A 21,217-nucleotide genomic window follows, 5' to 3' on the forward strand; every position below is an offset into this window, starting at 1 on the left:
CTAATTGCTAAAAATCTAGTTTGCATTACATATGCACATGCCACTCACTGCACTATTTGAATGATATCAAAAGGAAAATTAAAATGAGCTTTAAAAGTGGTTATATTAATATATGTTTAGAAATATACTGCATACAAGTAAAACAATTTCCTTTTCAGAGACCACCAAACATCACTGTAGAGAGAAATCTTAGATGCTCACAACAGTGGCTCCAGGTTTATTAGATAATGTGGTAATTCACTACAGTCTTCTTAAATGTTTGATTTAGATGAAAAAGTCTTGAATTTCAGTTATATCAGTCCTGAATTTCAGTTTTTAAAATTTTCGTTTATGAAATGAGACACTATCTGTTACGTTCTACATAGTTTGATCATCCAGTTATTAAGAAAAAGCTATTAAAAAAAGAGTAGGTTTTGAGTAGTTTAAGATACTTAATAGCTTTATGCAAGAGGTACAAGATTAAAATATGGTTTTCTGCAACATTTATAGTACTATGTGTTTGGTAGTAGAGAGCTTTTCACTGAATCACATATACTTCAATGAAAACTTATTTAAAATTGTTAGAAGTCAGTTAAATGAAATGCACATTAGCACAATCAGTTCCCTGTAGACATCCATTTAGTAACATTTCTACCAGGCTGTTGCTACTATTAAGAGATACAGAAGCAGTTGTATCTCCAAGAGAGGTGAATGACAAAACTCCTGGGTAGTTCAGTAACACTGGACTCAGGTACTTGCTAACTAGGAGATCACTTTGGTTATCAAGAGTTTAAAGGTTACAAGAGTTTGTTTGCCATTTCTGCAATAGAAGACAGTGAGATCTGAATACAGGAAACAAATTATTCTGTCCTTGTAAATCTACATGTCAATTAATGTTGTTTTAAAGGTTTTTGTCTGGTTGATTTAGTCTTCAGGAAACTAAAATAAAGTATGGTTTGAATTCTGTATATAGTCAAATGAAAGCAGTCTGGGCTTTGACAGAAATTAAACTAGCCCATGATACCAAATGCTTATATTTAAATATACAAGATTAACAAAAGAAGATGGCTTGAAAAGAAATGTTATTTCTTAATATCCACAAAACTCCAGATTCCCCACTGAGTTAACTTCACTGTGTTAAAATATGTGAATAAAAAGATAAAAGCATCTAAGATAATAATAATAAAAAAAATGCATACATTTCTACTTGATCCTTTGCTGTGGGAGATAAATCAGTCTCAGGAGTCAAAGAGCCTTCTAACTTTTTGTGAATCTTCTCCTCTGTTTTGGAAGAAAATTCCAAATGTTTAACACAAAAATCAAAAAAAGACTGTGCACTTTATAACAGTATTTAACAAAAAGCACCAGGATGCATAACCATAATAGTAGTAAAATTTCCATACAACACTGTAAATAACATTAAGAAATTATGAATTACCACCCAAGATTCAGGTTTTTCACACTTGTCCAGTCCTGCAAATCTGACCAAACATGACCAGCCAGCAGTTCCATGCAACCTCATGGCTAGCAATGCCCCCACTGGGAGGATTCCTGCTGAATGTTTAATTGTTCCATGTCCAAATCCTTATCTCATTCTTGCATTGCTACAGACACAAAAAATATTTCTTAAAAATCAACTGTTTAACTAAATGTTTTTACTACTGGCCACACACTTCTCATGTGTTTCACTAAAAGGAAATATCCCAGCAGTAATTTTTGAGCTTTGAGTGGATGTAAAGGCATATTTCCTGTGTGAGAGATACTGAATATTTTCTAATTCTTTATATTCCAATGTTTAAAATAAAAAAAAAAATGAGACATACTATTTTTTTATTTTATATTTTCCAAAATAAATGCTCAATATCACATTGGTTCAAGAAGAAATTCACAGCATTATGAAATACTAAGAGCTAAGAATTACAGTTTAAAAACAAAACCAGGGAACAGAAACAGCTAAAACCATGCTTTAAGCAGGTAAATGTTTCTCTTATTTACAGCTACTTATACTACATAATAAGCATATTAATTTTACTCTAACTGTCCAAGGCTGCTGCTGTGTGCCTGAGTAAATATTTAGGTGTGATGACCTTTCACTAGAGACAATACAACTTTACATTATGTTCCCTCTCCCCTGAGCTTGACATCATAAAGTGCCCATTATCATTCCCCTATAGCCCAGAAATTTTAAGTAGTGGTGGTTATTTGAATGCTTTTCACACAAATTGTTTCCACATAATTATTCTGAGGCAAACCTGCTCTTTGCAAGCACCAATACACAAAAGGAATAGAATCAAGCCTACCTTATTTTCATTACTTTTGGTAGAAAGGGGAGATGCTGAATTTGGAATATTTACTAAAAATGCAGGCACAGCTGGATATGAATAGTTATAGCTTTTAATGAAGAAAGCTCCATTTGTGACTGGCTATTTCTTAGTAAATAAAGCATAGCAATACAAAATTGCTTAAATTATTTGAATGAAATTATTCAAATGTATTTTAAAATTGCATGGCCTGTACTAAAAGCTACTGAAAAACAGCCTACTCCCCCACACCCACCCCTGTCTCAGAATGTTGCAGAGCTGATAAATACAATACATGTCCTCAGAAGTTTAAACATTTTTTCCTCACCTTGCTTACTCTGAAGGTCTTTCAGTTTGGAGCAAAGCTCCTCCACTAACGTTTCAATCCCAGAGCTCTGCACGACAACAAAACCACGTGGGGAAAAAAGAAAAGAAAAACAGAAAACATAACTTACTAAAAAGAATTTTAATGTCATAGAAATATACCAATACAGTAAACATATCTCAGCAGACATACTGTTCTTTTTGCACAGTAACTACATATGAAAAAATCAACAAACATTATTCCTAGTATAAATCCAATCCTATAAATACATTAGTTAGAGGTCAAAATGATTCCATGGAACATGAAGATACATTCACACAGAGGTTTCAAACTACAGGTCACATTGTTGCACCATTGGATATCCAAAGCTGTGCAAACACAGCATGTCACATTTACTGCATGGTATTGCTGCAGATTTAGCCAGGAGTCTCAGCACAGAGGTTCAATGACCCACTGATCACTAAAATTCATTTCAAAAAGCTAGGCCTGATCCTTCTGGCTGCACAGTTTATACCTGTGGGAATGGGACTGTTAAAAGGATACAGAAAATCAGGCATGAAGGTGGAAATGAGAACAGTAGGAAGGCGTACCCACATATGTGACAGAAAGGGAGAGGAAATGCTTCCACAGCATCTGTATGCAAAACCCTCCCATAGTCTTGCCAATTTAAAATGACCAGGCATTTTTTTTCTTTTTAAACATTGTGTTATTAACAACACAGGGCAGAAGAGGGAAAAATAAACATCTTCATATTCCTATAAGTCTCTATTTTTCCTCTTTTATTCTTCTACATAACAAACATACACACAAAATAGTCCAATATATTACCCACAGAGGAAAACTCCATGTCACTCCAATGGAATAAAATTTGAATTCCAGTCAGTTAAATACTAAATAGCAACTTAGAGCCTGAAATGACCCTTCCTGCTGGAGGGAAAACTTAGGTGAGGTGGGTACTGTGTGGGTATTTGTATTGTCATTATTCAATGCTCAGGAATTGTGCTCAGAGATTGCACTTCACACTTTCCATAACAGCAAACAGAGCTGGAATCACAGCTAAACACAGCAAACTGGAATTAGTGAAGAAGATCCCAGAGGTCCCCTGCATGTCATCCTACAGCTGAGAGTGGTAATGAGGGAAGACCATGCAGCTTATTGTATCCTGTGCACACTTTCCTCAGTATCAACTCCATTGTTGGAAGTCTAGCTCCCATTATACTTGGATAAATTTACACAAACCCCCGAGAAAATTATCTCATCTTCTGAATTTAACATGGTCTTATTGTGCATATAGTTATGGGATGTTTTCTCTCCAAAGGCAACACCAATCAAATATCAAGTTACAGAAATGCACAGAAAAGAGTTTGACTTGCTGTGTCACCCTGGTGGTATAAAGATTTCATTTTTCCAAGATAGAAGAGTTTCTCACCTCTCCTGATTGCTGTCCAGAAATTGCTGAGAAATGTGAATATATGTCGCTAAAGCACAAGTAAGTACTATGAAAAAGAGAATATCATTTATTCAGTCAGACTAGCTTGTTTAATTCACTGTCAGAAAAACACACTTGAAAAATCATACACTGAAGCAATGATTTATATGCTAACTCTAAACTTTAATTATTTGCAGCCAAGTGAGAAAGAAAGCAATGTTCTATTCCCAATTGTATTGCTGCACTGAAGTGCTAAATATAAACCTTTATACCGCATACTTAATTGAGGATGACTTAGCAATATCAAACTTCAGAAGGCATCTTCTGTATCAGTAAATTTACCAGTACAAATTTAATCATTCAGCAAGAACCAAGCAGGACAGTAATATGGACAAAGCTCTGTAGTTGTAATAATTTGTCACTTTATGCCCTTACCACTCTTGACTCCCCCTTCCTCCCTCAAAAAAGGTCAACAGAGGAGGAGCTGGCCTTGGTTTTCCTGAGCTCCCCAAACTGTCTAATCGAACAGACACCTGTAGCAAACACTCCAAGGAATACAGATTCACCTACTTAATATAACATCATGCTAAAAAAATGCCCCAAACCAGTAACAATATTCTTACCATTACACCGAAGAAGCGAAAACTTTTGGAATCAAACGTTTCATTTCCTCCTGGACCATGAAACTAATACTGGAGTCAGCTGACACCGCCCGCTGTCCTGCCCGGCGCTGAAGGAGACAGCGCTCGCTTGAAAAAAACGGGGGTGGGACCCTGAGCACAACACCAGGGCTCCAGAGACCCCTGCTCAACTCCCCACTGCAGCACACGTAAACGTGCTGCAGAGGTAACCTAACAAATGCCACGGCAGTTATTTCATGTGTGACACTGGTGTTCTCAGAATATGAGATTTAGTTACTTTTTTTCTTGTTTACCTTAATGCGTTGCAGCTGTAACAACCCCATGGCCTGAAAGTAACACGTTCCAGGCACTGGCTTGGTTCAATAGGACACAGCTAGCGAACAAAGCTAGGGGATCTGCTTGAATTACTTTGCTTATGTTCAAATTTAAAGACAGTCCCCATACAGTACAAATACTGGAGCATCTTAAAACATTTTGAAATATGGAAGTTTTAGTGCCCAATTACGATTGCTTTTTTAATTCCATCATGAAAGGCTTAAATCTCAAAATTGTCTGGCCCAGATTTCTACCAACCTGTTTCTCTCATTCAAATTACAAAGGACAGTGCATGATTTTTAATTAATATTTTTCATTTTGCATGACAATATTTCCTGCACACCTAAACCCATTTTATTCTCTTCTACTGTTTTTAACATATTTCTCTTTCCTTCCCCTACTTTAATATACATCCAGTTTCACCAAAAGTTGTTCTTTTTGGCTTTTTATCAGCTGGCTGCAGCAAGGGAAGGATTACATAAAGGATAGGTGTTATGTTACTGGCATAGGAGTGATGGTGCTAACAGATAAATTAAGCTTCTGAACTCACCCAGCATGAACAAGAACAGTCAATCTGACTGCTGGAGTTACAGGACTCCAATAACCACTGTCTTCCTTACTGACCACCATGACCCTATTCAGAGCCTAATTAATGCAGTTCTGCCTAATGAAGAATAGGACCAATTTAAAAAAAAAAAAAAAAAAGAAAAGGAAAACAGAAGAGTAAAGCTCACACAAATTTTTATACATATTTGTAAATATGTTTGGTACTTCTGACTTTTTTTGAGGTTGGATTTTTTTTCCCCTAAACACACAAGCACATAGATATATATAATGTCAAATATTAAATCAAAGACCTTTTGAACACACTCTGCTTTGGAAGTAGAGCAGTCAGAGATGACAAGTGGTAACTCATTAGCCTAAAGCAGTCCAATTGCTTTTGTATATACACTGACACCTCTGTATAGCAGCAGAAAATGCCCCCAGAAAATATTAAATCTGTAAGTGCAGTTACTTCTGAATGTAGTTGTTATAAATTTAAAATGTTCAGTTTATCATGAACCATGGAGAAATCCTGTATTATGTGCACCAAACTGAAATTCACTAAAAACTGTTGCCTATGTTAACAGTGGGCACTGGCTCCTATGTGTTCACAGTTTTGAGTAAGAAGCTGTGAAACATTAGGTCCTCTCAAATGCTAGACAAATCACTTGAATTCTTAACTGATATTCACTCTGCTAGCAGGTTACTTCTGAATATAGCAAACAAGCACAGGACAGTCACCATCCAGAAAATTTCAGAAGTTTTTCCTGCATTTGATCACAAACAGCACCACTGTTATTTCACATAGCTATACAATGGAACTGAGAAGGGGATTGTTCAACAAAATTTTTCATTTTCACTGCGCTTTCACCTCTTCCCATCACCCAATAATATCATCGGGTTATGGGTTTCATATTTCCAGCAAAAAAAGGCCAGGCACACATATACTTTTTCCTGCAGCTCTGCACATATGCAATAGCCAAGCCTTCAGGACAAAACAAAGGAAAACAAACTTCTGATAGCCAGTAGTTAGAAGGAGATTTTCCACATCTGACAGATCATTAATATAGACACAGTAACTGAAAAATTCCATCAGATTATACAACTCAAAGGGAAGTGTTGTTTTAGGGAGATGCTGTTCGGCTTTAGGTTTTTTGGCATGCTCAGTTTTTTTGCCTCTAGTCTAACATAAGTTAAAAGCTTCCTCCAGAAGCTTTGAACTGTGCAGTGCAAATATTTACTAAATATAGTTTGTTACTTCAGTCCTGTAAGGTATGGGGAAAGGTCCTTGCCCCTCTTCAATCTTTTTGAAAAGCAAAAGCATTACAATTCCTTTTACTTGAACAAATAAAATAATCACTCATTTGCTATTAGGCTTTTGAGAGCTTTCTAGCTTACACTTTCAAAACAAATCCTCATTTCCTTTTCCCAAACATACAGAATTTGTTTAGGTTGGAAAGTACCTCTGGAGATCATCTAGTCCAAACTCCTGCTGAAAGAGGATAACCTAGAGAACACTGACACTCCTTTCACAAAATACAAGTTCAAGCAATCTAGAAATTAGAGTAAATCAATATATTCATACTTTCAAATCATTGATTTAACAGGCCATAGGCTCTCCAGAGAAGATGGCACTGTGATTGAACCAGGACTGTTTTCTTGGCATGTCTCCTGTCACCAAGGGCAGGATTAAACAGCTTTCCTATATGAATCAGCTGTTAAGCCACGTGAACTGAGTAAGGCACAAAATGTGATTCACTGCAACCACACATCTATTTCTATATTTTGTAGGATGATGAGAGAAAGTTAGAAGTCTAGGTTTTAATTTTTTAACATTCTAGCACAGTATAATTCATCTGATTACAAGTACTCTGAAAAGAGGTGCTCAATGCAGACTGAAAAAAAGACTAAAAAAAATCTTGGCCCAAGATCAGCACTATATGAATGAATAAATAAATCAATCCATTAAAACAGTAGCTTCTCTGGGGTGTTCAACCCAGGTGGAGATCAAAGGAATAAAATAAGATTCCAGCTTGCATTATGGAAGTTTTTCCATCATAATGAGGTGGATGATACTAGCAAATATTTAAGAGTATGTACAACCTTTTTGACCCTTTAGAAGTAAGAACACTATTAAATCTTTATCTGCTCACTTGAATACATAATGATTTACAACAAAGATATTGGACCAGTCAGAAAAACAGATTCTATTTATTAACGTCTCTTTTTGGGGCTCATGAATACTTGATCCAAAGTAATCTTCAATCAGTGTGTGACCTCAGAATATCAATTTCCAAGCAAACTGAGTGAATATCACAAAAATCCAAGCTATTTTAAGAAATAAGACAGCAATCAATCTTCAACAAGGAAATAAAAAAATACTTCCCTACAGCTCTCTTAATTGTGTCTTTGGTATTAAAATAACATTAGGGAAGGTAAATTACATATGTAGCACATAACTAGGATCAGGCTCAGATTTCAGAGCTATGATTCACCACACAACACCTTCTAAGAGAGAGAGAGATAATAAATAGCACATGTTATTTACTAATTCTAGATAAAAGAGATCATCTGCCAGTTCAAATTAACTTCAAATGAACATGCTATCCCTAAATGTAGGTTACTAGAGCAGCTAATCTGACTTCTGTTATTTAAAACTTAATTCTTTTAGATCCCTCCCATAGCAGGCTACACTGAAATAGAAGTTATCCCCCCAAGAAAGGATAATTCCTCACTAGAAACTATTCTTCCTGATTATTATTCATCACATATAAACAAACATGCTGACTTCAAAGCCACAACAGACTTGCTATCCTTGTAAGCAGTGCTGCTGAGATTTCACTTAATCACAGTACTTCAGCTTGCCCATCCTAAAACGTTCCTATCTGTATCATCAATGAAATGGGAGAAACTCATAAAGTGTGTTCCCACCAATTATGCAAAGGCTCTTTTCTGCATCAAACGAATTGCAGAAAGGACGCTTGAATTTTCCCCAGCAGGCGCTCTGCCAAATTTGTTCAAGTTTGCTTGTGTGTAGGGTAAGAATTCAAAATGAACCCCAAACTCAAATTTTTGGTGAAAATGATTGTTCTGCATTAAGGAAAATTATAATCTAATAACACTGCTCTGTGAGGCAACACAGGGCATTATTCAGGAGAGCTCTGTAACCAACTCCTCTGGCATTTTCCTGGCCACTCCTTTGTGCCTAAAAGACTGTGCTGCTCCTCCCTCCCAGAAATACATATGCCAACTTTGCTTCTGTCCCAGGCTTAGCAGAGAAGCTGTATGAGGACAGATCTGCTTTGCCCCAGTTTGTTCCCATTTTCATTGGAAGCACATACAAGGTGAAATAACGTTTAATCACACTGAACACACACTTTCAGCCTCCAAGATAGTCATCTGTACTATTGGAAATAATGCTTATGAAGCCCCTTTTGTGTAGACTAAGCTCCCACAAGGAATTTCTCCAGTTCAATATGTACCTTTTCTATATTGAGAAAATGCATACAAAAATTGGAATAATGATAAGTTTTGTCAACTTCAAGGAATGTTACTGTTACTGACAGCAAAGAGGCTTCAGTAACAAGAGAAATCAGATATGTGGTATTTTGAATATCTATTTAGTGCCATAGTCATAAAGCAAAAGAAACTGATTTATTGTAATTAATCTATTCTGTGATGGTTACCTTGGCAAGACAAATTACTTTCATTTTCTATATGGTATCTAAAGTTATTTTTAAAATTCTTTTCTAAATAACGCTGCATGTTCTGGAAACTGCTAGTATATCCCTTTCAATAAGGGCAACTGGACACAACTCAAAGGAAAGACAATATTCATTGACTTTGTGAAGGAAGCGCTTTGGCATTTTCCAGTAAAAGACTCTGAAAAATCAGACACACAAAAATGCTAACTCTACTGAGCTAGTCAGCATATATGCTTCAAGAACCATCAAGGCTCTTTTGGAATCTTAACTTCATTTTTTTGCTTTAATAAATTCAAATTTTCAACATGCACTTCACTTTTCTGATTTGTTAAGATGGCTTTTACACAACTTGATTCATTCTTGTGATGTCCCGTATCTTTACATTACCACTCTCATTCATGTCACTTCTAGTTATACAAAAATGTGCAATTTAAATCACTCAAGAAACCACCTGATGTTTATAACCTGATTCCCTGATATCCCAGTGTAGTGGTCTGTATTATCTAGTTAATATTGGCTTACATTAAAGAAGCAGGGAACAGCAGGAATAAATCACTGATTAAAATTAATTTTAAATCATCTAGTTAAGGTGCCATTCTACTTAAGAAGAAAAGAAAGACTGTTCCCTTGCTACAAATTCCAGAAGTCCATTTTTCTCAGTTCTTTATCACTACTGCAAAGTGTAAGGCAGATTATGCAACAGTGACCTAGGCCAAATGTCACACAGATACCATAATCTCTGGAGGCAGCAATAGCTGGCCAAAGTAACCCATCAATAAAAACATGCTCAGATGTGCAATCATAGCCAATTTATTCATCTGGCCTGGACTAGCAGATTATTTCATCAAAGAAGATTTATGTGCAGAACTGCAATAACTGCATGCATGCCCCACCTCTGCAAATGTTGAAGGCCAGATTGGATGGGGCTCCAAGCAAACTGGTCTAGTGGGAGGTGTCCCCGCCCATGGCAGAAGGTTGGAATGAGATGATCTTTAAGGTTCCTTCCAAATCAAACCATTCTAGGATTCTATGATGCTATGAAAGTTTAACAGTTCTGCACTTCAAGTAAGAAAGATGACAAACACTAAGAAAATTTCAACAAAAATCTTATTTTAGACACATCTCAACTCTGTGCTGAAAGCAAGGCACATTTGAGAATAAAATTATAATTTTAAATTTTTAACAGAAGCATTCAATAGAGCCACACTTGTTCCTCTACGTGGCCCCATATGATAACACAAGTATCAGAAGAGTTATATTCCCCCCTCATGACTCGATAAGCAAAGTCAATGCTCTGTGCTGTTAGCATGCCACACCTGAGTAATTTAAAATAAATTACAGTTACAAAGTTTCACCAATTATGTTTCTATGTTATATCCAAGCAGTAATTTCTTAGAACAGTGGGATGGAAGGCACTGTGTGTTCTTGTCAAATATATTAGAGTAGTTCTCTTTCAAAATTCATCACGGAATCCATCAACCAAGACGAGCTCTTGCTTTAACACGTTGTACACTGTTTCATGTTAGCAGATTTTGAGAGCTTGGTTAGTTCAGAATGGACCACACTGCCTGAACCCTCTTATGGCAGGCCTTGGGACATCAGCAGCACTGGACACTAGGATTGTCTCAGGATGTGCTGTGGACCAGCTTAGGTAAAGTGGCCCCTACACAGGGAGAAGGAGAGTCTTGGAGCACTGGTTTCATCTGTGCAGAAAGTAAGATCACAGGAATTGTCTCCTTTGCTCATTCTTAAAAAGTCCTCCCACATTTCAGCAGAAGGTCACAGCAACTGGTTGAACTGAAACTCTGGCACCATCTTGGGGTGCAGTTTCACGGGGCACACTGCAGGTGTTTGGTGACTGAACTGCAACAACACAGCTGGAGACCTGCTCGCTCTATTGAACAATGCCAATTTTAGCAGAAAAATAGGTACAAGCTAATTAAGCTTGGATTTGTAACCAATGGACACATAAGTAATTTTAATATTATTACTAGGAAATACACTTATTGAAAAGTCTTACATGTATCAGTCTCCATAAGTAACCTCTAATTCCAACCTTACTCCCAGTATCCACCTTGTAAAAAGTAACACAAGTGAATTTCTAAACTCCTATTTGTTTAATAAATTTCTGAGTCTCAAAGATACTGCATTCTGTCTTTTTACAGTAACAAGACAAGTAATGACAAGTTTCATTATTCAAGTACAAAAGTATGTACTTTCAGAATTAGGAGGTTGAAAAAAAAAGAACCTCCACTTGCACCTGAACAAACTGATCATGTTTCTACAAACAACAACAATAAAACTAATCACCAAGCTATTTAACGTTGACAGATCAGCCGTTTTTACTTAAAATTTGAGGCAGTAATTTCAGGATAATATTTCTTATCTTCAAATAAGATAAGAAATTTAATAGATAAATAGATCTTTTATATAAATATTCCCCAGTCTTAGCCATTAGGATTTTTTACCCAATGTTTCATTAGAATGGATATCCCTACTTGAGCAGTTAATTGCAAAACAACCTTTAAAAATTTCTTCCATACTTTAGCAGGATAAAAATGAAGATAAAATCTCTACTCAAGGTCAATATTAACAAATTTTTCAAAATTTGAGCAATTCTTCAGGATGTCTTTAAACTGCCATTTATTCAAGTGTTTCAGAAAAAATAAACTTTAGAACTACAGTAAGAATAGCAATTGATTGCTGCATTAAAGTACTTGTCTTAGAGTCTTTCTCACCATCATTCTGTCTCCATTTTCTGGAGAGTTGCAGTGTACTTACATTTTCTCTGCTCCTGACTGCATCAAGAGCATCTGCAGTCAAAGACTCATTTATACAAATATAGACAATTTGAGACACCAAAATGCTTGTCAAACAAAAAATACTGTCCTCAGAATGTACACCCATTAACAATTTGCATTCTCACATATACCAGATGGTGCCTGTCAGAATCAGGCTTCCCCCACAAACACACTTTAGTCCACAACAGGCTCTGCCATGGCAAAGACACAGAGAGGCAGAGCAGCTTCTCTGACTCTTCATTCTCCACAATGTAGGAAATGTTTTAGAAATAAACACCAAACTTGGGCTTCTTCAAGTCAGATCTTTGTTTTCAGCCCTGTGAAATTAAAACTAGAACCTTGGATTTCTGTCTCAGATTAGTGTTTTACAGCATTACTCTTTTTAACACAAGAGGAAGAACAGAAGTGAAGCAAAACTAAGCTACCAAATGAAGCACCTAAGTATGAATGTAAAATACAAATTAAGTATAAATGTATAAATGAAGTACCCTAAGAATGAATACTGTGGAAATGCAAACCCACAAGAGGTTATTTCAAAATACTTGTTTCAACTAAATGAAAGTCTGACAAAAAAAGTACTTACTGCTATCAAGCCAATTTTCATATAATCAATTTCCTCACTTCCCCTCTCCATCAAGCACCTTCTTGAAGTGATCGCCCAATTTTAAGGTTTTTGGTTACTGGTAGGGGAGGAGGCAGACTGTCTGCCATTTCTTAACACATTATTGGTTTAAATAGTTAAATGCAAAAATCAAAATTACATTAACCATATCTGTAATTTCCTATGAGAGTTAGGAAAGTTACTACTGACCCACATTACCTTTTCATCCTCTGCACACTTTTCTCTCTAAAACAATCAGGCTGCAAAATACTAAAGTCTTCACTGAATTGTCACCCTGCTTTGGCTCTTTTGTGTGTGTTTGTGTGTGCCTATACACACGTGTGTATACATACATACAGGGTAAACAGTACAATCACTGCAGACACACACAGGGTAAACAGTACAATCACTTCACTTAAATACAATTTAATTAAATATATTCAACTTGAAATCCACTAAGACTGTTCCCCAATTATTCCCATTAAAGGGACTCAAACTTGCTTGTTTAACTCCAATACTAAGGTTGAAAGAAGAGGTTAGGCTGGAAGAGCAAGTGTTCCATATCCATGTGAGCAGATTGGCATTTCTGCATCCGCCTACTTTGAAAAAGGGATCACAGAAGGTAAGCCAAACTATAAACAAGCTCCATAACTGCCCATGTGGACTATTTATCAGGTATTTGCAAAAAGAGAACATCCTAATGAACACATCTACCTAATCTGACAACAAAAAAAAAATCACAGGTAAACATTTCTCAGACGATTCAGAAAACCATTTTAAAAAGTTCAAGTGGCCCTGGAAAAAAGTATTTATATGCATTTCAATAATTTTGATAAATACTCCTTACACACAACTGATCTACCATTTCAACTACAGTTCACAGAATATTTTTATCATTTTGTAGAGAAAAAACCATGAACATTGTATGGAGCAGCTTGAATGCCTCAGTAGAAATATTATTTTAACACTATGTTTCACAGTCCAAAATCTATTCATTATTCCCATCAGATCAGCACACAAACTTAAATACAAAAACCCAACAACATCAGAAATGTGTTTCAAAAATCAGAAATAAAAGATATCTTACAAGTTATTTTAAAGTATTACTAGCATTTAAGTAGGATCACCCCTCCCTTTAATTCTGGGGAAAAAATTAAAAGTCTGTATTTCTTTCATGCAATGCTTGTGTTAAAGTACCTACAAAGCAGCTTTAAGTAAAAACTTTTTTTAAAAGGTTTAAAGGTTCAATTCTGTGAATATACACTATAAAAATTATGACCTGCAATTTTATTAATGACAAAAAATATGTAAGCTTAATTGTCTGAGCAGGCAACAGAAGTCAAAATAGCTCTGAAATAACTCAAGTCTACAGGTTGCAGATTATAGGTTAATGCTGAACACTAACAAGGTGACAGAGGTCAAAGGTGAAGTTATTTTTCAACCTTTCAGATCTCATGTATTTTTATTCTTTCAAAACTGTAGTTGAATAGTTTCTTCCCTTCTCTGTAAAAGATTATTAATAAATTCACCACCTTCCTTTTGCTCTGCAAAGAAATTTCTCTATATAACATAAATTTAGTTCTAAGTGATGATTCTTGATTTTCAGCTATGCTGAGATGAATCAAGAGTGTAATTTCTGAAGTTAAGAATCAATCATCAGTATTCCTGCAGTCTATGTATTAGACCTACATTTTATTGTTCATAAAATGAGTATACAAAGACAAACATATCCTCAAGAAAGACATTACTTCCTCCAGTTATTTCTCTGTATTTGCTTCATATTCAAATTAACTTCTATGGTAGTTGGAGTGCTGACCTCTCAATATTCTGTAACTTTGAAAGCAGAGCAAATTACCAACAAAACTGTACTTTGCATCACTTTGTTAGGATAATAAGTAATGGGAAAATGGGAGGTCAGAAATCTCCCAGTTAGTCAATTAGCAATTTAGTAACTTAACAAATACTCAAGTAGCTTCACAGTGAGCCAGAATGTGATGATAATGCAGCTGAAGGTGGTGGGAATAACCACCACATCTTCCCCACTTCCTTGATTACTTTGCCACAGCCTTGCTGGGACAAGTGCCTGTGCCACAAATTTGACCAGGAAACCTCCCTGGGTTAACATTTCCTCTGCCCCAACCAGGTTAATCTCAGGAAACTGATTCACTTTCCCAAACCAGTTGTGCACATAACCCCGCAAATGCTTGTGCAAGCACAAGCTATGACTAGGAGGATGTGGAGAGCTGTAACGCAACTGGGCTGCAGACATGGGGTAGTTTCTTCTTACAGCAGTGACAGATCAGAGTATGTATAGTTCTGTAAACTACAAAAAAACAGTTTCTCGTTTCTGCTGTCTGAAAAATCTCCCTGGAGAGCTTCCTTTGACTTGTGCTACAGATCATTCTTTCTTTTTAAATATTGCCTTCAACTGCCTCGCCTTTTGTCCACTTGTCTGCTCATCTACATAATATCTGCTGCCTCTGCTGTCTTCCTTCAACCTGCTGCCTTCACCTCTCCTCACCTGCTCTAGTCAGTGCACTTCAACTCCACTTCCACTCAATCATGTAACTTGGAAAGTGAACATTTGCTACAATACATGGCTTTTATTTAGGAATTCTGGATTACACAAGTTACATGCACAGAACAAGATGGCTTCTGCCCACATGATCCAGTCCTTTCTATCCACACACAACACAAAGTCAACTTAGAATTTTCAGAATTACCTTTATGCAAAGATTTGTGGTAATTTCAACTCAAACTGGTGCCCCTGACAGGAATAGGGAAGGGTTTACAGAAAGGAAAGCATGACACCACATAGTACAGAATCTCTTGTGAAATCATTCTAACATAGAACCGGTATCATGATTCACTAAATAAAAATAAACAATTCTTGAAGAACTCTTGGCAAACTAGCACTTTAAGAAGCCACAAATTAAAATATAAGCATCACAAGCAAAATACATCTAGCACATAGAAGGACATAAAGCCTTAAGAATCTATTAAATAGTCCAAACTTACTTCATCAGAAGCAGAGCGAAGACACTGGACAGCAGCCTGTTTTTTCATTTCCTCTAGTGTTAGATCAGAGCACTTTTTCTTACTCTTTCCCCATTTCTTGTAAGCTCCCTTTTCCCAGCCCAGGAAGATGTCATTCTCCTAAAATCAAACAAAGAAATTACATTATTTAAATACATTAGTATCTCAGTACTATAGCAGAGGAGGACTACAAATAACATACTGAGCAAAATGAAACCAACCCCATTATATCTGCTAAAGATTACTTTTAGCCAAATTAAAGATTAGTTTGATTACATAAAACTTGCACTTACTATTCAGAAAAGCACATGCATCTTTCACAGAACATGGAGGCAACTCACACTTCACTGTAACATTTTCCAATTTTTGCAAAGAATATCCACAAAGGCAATTTTATGGCCAACTTATGGTTGAATGTATTACTGTAATTTACACAAAATACATTAGTTTCACTGATCTCTGAAATAATAAGAAGGAGAAGCAAGTAGTTCAGAGAGTTAAGATCAAACTTTAAAGAAAGTTAAACAAGCCAGAAGAAGAAAGTGTGGTGTTAGATCCTGAAGCCTTCAACTCAGTGTTAAAATGAACATGATTACAGCTAGAGATAGCAGTAGCTGTCATAAAATAAACCTGAACTATTTCAGAAGAAAATTTAAGTAATTGAGAAGTGAGGGTGAGTAGGTGGGGTTGGCCTCCTACACATGTAAGAACGATGAAGAACAATAATATCAGAGTAGAATGCTATTGTATTACATGCAATCATCTGAAGATAGCATCCTTTGCAATCCCTTTTATATGGCTTTTCAGAATTTACAAAATTTATTACCGGACTTGCTTGTTCTTCACTGTCTGTTCACATACACATACATGATTTGCCATATTCATCTCATGAAATAAGTATTTTGGCTGTCAGTGAGATAGTCTTTAACATCTTAAAATGTATGCTTGTCTAAAATGATCTTCTGCAGAGAGATCCACAAACATCTGATACTTTTCAGCCTACCTGTATCAATCTTTTCAATGTATCTGTACTGCTTCCAAAGAAAACCAGGCTAAGGCCTACCCTAATTTAAAAGAATTCCTAATTCTCCATGGTTTTAAAACAAAGTAAAGCAAGTTGTCAGTGCAAATAATTGTTCCTGTGCAAAGAACAAGAGGGGAAAAAAATGGGAGCCAAGAGAGAGACCAAACATCTTCAGAAACAGCCATCAAAGGGCTGCCATTTGTGACTTCATGAGAAGGAGTAGAGCAATTTGCTGGATTTACTGCTTAAAGTCTTATTTGAGCACCAAAACTGGAGAACTGCATTTAGTGCTGAAAGAGCAAAAAGCTACCAGTCACTCTGACTTTCCCAGCACTTGTGCAAGGTGCCAATAATTCACTTAAAACCAAAAATTTGAGCAGGCTACGGTACTGTTATTAGAAGAAATAACAAAAGAAATAATAGAAAAGAAAAAAAATAAGTCAGAGAATAATTCTGTGCATATCTACAATTCATTTTTAAAAAATAAATTTTTAAGTCTTTTCCAAAATTGCAGTTATATATTTCTTTATACAACAAGGTTGTAGAGCACTCTAACTCTTCCCAATATTAATGGGAAAGAAAACAAACTGATGAGAACCACCTTACTCCCCACCAGCTTCCAAAACCCCTCCAGCTCATTCACATGGGCACAGCTGCAAATAAGTAAATAGGCTGGGTAAAGATCCAGGTACACCAGCAAATTTGTACTTGGTTAACTTAATTTATTCTGATTTTATGTGGAAAGTTCACAAAGACAACATCTGCAGTAGGAAAACATTCCCAAAATGCTATGTATTACTGTTTTTCTCTATGCTAACAAAGGTTTGCTTTGTACCGATAGATCACAGCTTTACCAACTCTCGGTCAGCAGAGCAGCAAGAACCTTCATGCTCACAGAAATTTATAAAGCATTTCATTCAGTCCTTCACACATGTAATTTCAAAAATATCTGACACTTGTCTGCAAACTTTGATATTTTTCAACTTTTAAAAACTGAAAAATGTCTTTTAAGAGATATGCAGTTTTTTTTAATGGGGGAAGGGAAGCTAAATGGAATTTTCTCTCAGGCCCCCACCCTAGAGCTGCGGTATCATGGTCTCATCCCTCCTTCCAGAGTGAGTTGTTTTTGCACTTTGAGAACAACATGGTTTGTCCTTCAGGATGTAGCAATTGAGGACATAGCTCTGACAGAATTCTTGTTTTCTTTCTACCTCTTCATACAATACACAAACAAAAAAAATTTTGGAGACATGGTTTTCAGTCACACCTGGCTGCCAAGTTTAAAACTTGGGTTTGGATTTTTTTTCTAGGACAAACTCCTCAGTTTTATAGCCTCAGATTTTACAAAACTAGCAAACACCATGGATTACAGCTATTCCATGAGAAATTTTGCATTTAAAATCTTCATCTAAACTACAGTATTTATCAGCACTATATATGTATTGGATAGAGCCTATCTTACTGAGGACTCAAACACCACACCCATAAAACCCTACAGAACAGTGAAGAAAAAAAACCCTTAGGCATAATTCTTGTGTATCAGAACCATTCTGGATCAAGCACAAAAAGGTTTTACAAAGCCCAACATTACAGTAAAGTGCCTGAGAAACAAGGAAATGTAATACACGAGACACAGAGTGATCCTCTTCTTTTATGATGACTAAATTGTCAAAAAAAAAAAAAAAAAGACAACCCAGTAGTTCCAATGGTTTAAATTAGTTAAATTTAATGGTTTAAATTGGTTAAATAAGTCTCTTAAATTTTTTCCCCTCTCTTTTGCTCCCTGTCTTCAGCAGTCAGGAGCCCATCAGCAGGTTTATTCCTTAGACTGAAAAGTATCAAGTTCATAACAGGAAAGAAAGCAGCTAAGCAAAACATTCTGTATGCATGAAGACAGGAAAACTACTTCCTCCACGTGCAAAGAATAACCAAGGACTTCTCCTCTCTTCACCTCCTAGATGCCTTCATTTACCATGTTTCCTAACAGAACTAGAGATTATAACATAATGCTCGTTTTAATGCAAGAGCTCTACACTGGTCACTGAACTTTTCACAAAAGCAATACCACTCTGAACTTACAAATTTTAAAAGTGCGCATATACCCAGAAGAAAAACTAAAATTTTGTTTACAGAGTTCAAGTATTTAAACCAGACTACCTTTACCTACATTTTCAAGAGATGACGCTCCAATATTAAAGAGGTATCAACAGAAAGCCAATGTCCTCTGGATACTGAAAAAACCCAAGTTCTTATATCTAAACAGTTATTCAAACATCTGCTCTTCAGAGTCCTACTATCATCTACCTACTACATAGCTAGATAATTTCATTAGAGATTTTCAATCATGAAGACACTGAAAGTGCAGTTTCCTGACAAGAATAACTTCATAACTACAAATATGGCTAAAGAAACATTGATGAAATATCTGTATTCTTCACACAAGTGGTGCCTCAAGAAGGCCATTATTTTGAATGCTTAATTCAATTTTAAATTGAGATACAGGCACAAATTTTAGAAAGATTTTGAAATAGTTTATTCTATTCAGCTATGCAAAAGCAGCAATTTCCACCACCTCCCTCTAAACTATAAGAAATTGGAGAAGCCAAAAAAAAAAAAAAGGAAGTTTGATAATGATTCTCCTTTCATTTGCTGTAAAAAGAAATATCTACTATCTGTAAGAAAACAAATGTGACACCTTGCCATATGACTGAAATAAAAACATTATGAAGCTCATGATCCACATAAATGGCAACATTAGGAAGGGAAACATAACCTGTTTTTACAAAGGGAAAAAAGGGAAGACTTGGGGAACTACAGGCCAGTCAGTGTCACTTCTGTGCCTGGCAAGATCGTAGCACAGATTGTGGCACAGGTCCTCCTAGAATCTGTACTAGAGCACATGGAAAATAGGGAGGTGACTGGTGACAGCCAACGTGGCTTCACTGGGGACAGATCATGCCACACAAATTTCACGGCCTTCTAAGACAGGATAACAGCTTTGGTGGGTAAGGGAAGAGTAAATGATGTCAACTACCTGGACCTGTGCAAAGCTTGTGACACTGTCCTTGCCTCTGAAAGACATGGATTTGACACATGGACCACTCAGTGGACAAGGAATTGGTTGGATGGTAACACTCAGAGTTGTGGTCAATGGCTTGATGCTCAAAGTGAAGGCCAGTGACAAGTGTGTCTCTGGGTCTGCATTGGTACTGATGCTGTTTAACACCTTTGTCAGTGACATGGACAGAGGGATCAAATGCTCTCTCAGCAAGTTTGTCAACTACACCAAGTCATAAGTTTTCTCCATGGCAAAAAGCCATTGCTAAACACAGAACAGAGAGGAGTGGGAAACGTTCTTTAATGTTAGATAATAACTCCAAATCCAGGTATTTTCATGGAAAGAATTCATCTTAGACTCATAATGAAAAACCAGGGATGGTTCACTAGAAAGTCACCTCTTTCCCAGATGTCCCAACCAGAACATTATAACCCTGCAGAACCTGACTGTAACAGAACAGCTGATAATGTAGCAGATCACAACATGCACTGCTATGACCTCAGGGTATTGGGGACTGAGGGCAGGCAGTAAAGAATTCTTCCTTATCAAAACTAATCAATCCAAGTATAAAATCCTGTAATCTGAGCTTCTGTCAATTATAAACTTTTGCTTATAATCCTACCAGTTTGAAAGGGCAGTCTATGTGACGTTCACTAATTAGAAGTTACTTCTAGGCTAAAACTAAGGAGAAGAAATTTGTCACACCCACTCGAAAGAATGAGAGAACATGCAAATGCTGCATCTGTTAAAATCTTATGTTTGTTGAGCAGACTGCCTTTAGACTTTTCCCATTAAATTAAAAGCAGGAAAGAAGAAAATTTAGCAAGGCTATAGCTAGAGCTATAAAGGCATCATTTACTTACATGTATGACTTACAGTGCAGAAAAGAAAGCCAGGAACTCAATAGAAACTGTCACTACAGAGTCAAGGTGTCTGAAAGGGGCATGTCATGACTGGAGAAGTTATTTCATAACATTTATGGCTACTTTCTTGGCTTTAGAGATAAAGTTGTGTGTCAAGCATCACAGACCACTGTAATCATCTGATTTCAGAGAAAATGGGCAGCACATGTTTATGCTTGGAGAAATGTAGCAAGTGTACTGTTATGCAATGACATATACCCAAAGAAAACAAAGGAAGTATCTCAATTATGCCCAGAAATCCAAACAGTACAATTGTGTCAGCCCAGAGATGGCTGCAAAGAAATCCTGACTGTTAGGAGGACTCCAACCTTGAGCTTCCACCTCTGCTCTGTATTATGTAAGTCTTTGTGAGAATACATTAGCAGTCACAACTTGGTAAAAAAGGAAAGAGCAGCTCAACATGATCACTCACAGCAATACAAACGCAGCAAAGAGTGTGGAAATAAAGTTTCTCAGCTAAGCACAGCTTTGAGAATGACTTGCTTTTCTGCTGCACTAACACAAGTGAAGCTGACTGCCCTGGAACCTGTACAGATTG

At 36.4% G+C, this 21,217-nt stretch overlaps 1 protein-coding gene across 4 annotated transcripts in view; it reads right to left on the minus strand.

The window, feature by feature from the left end:
- Positions 1-21,217, minus strand: part of KIAA0232 (KIAA0232 ortholog) — a 64,466-nt gene that overhangs the window by 17,033 nt on the left and 26,216 nt on the right. For all 4 annotated transcript variants that reach the window (XM_058804200.1, XM_058804198.1, XM_058804199.1 and 1 more), the window contains exons 3-5: positions 15,657-15,794; positions 2,608-2,674; positions 1,179-1,260 (exon numbers count right to left, since the gene is read on the minus strand). In XM_058804200.1, coding sequence (XP_058660183.1) covers positions 1,179-1,260; positions 2,608-2,674; positions 15,657-15,794 — 287 coding nt within the window. The remainder of the gene's footprint in view (positions 1-1,178; positions 1,261-2,607; positions 2,675-15,656; positions 15,795-21,217) is intronic.

The sequence above is a fragment of the Ammospiza caudacuta genome, chromosome 4 (assembly GCF_027887145.1).
Source record: "Ammospiza caudacuta isolate bAmmCau1 chromosome 4, bAmmCau1.pri, whole genome shotgun sequence".
NCBI classification, from domain to species: Eukaryota; Metazoa; Chordata; class Aves; order Passeriformes; family Passerellidae; genus Ammospiza; species Ammospiza caudacuta.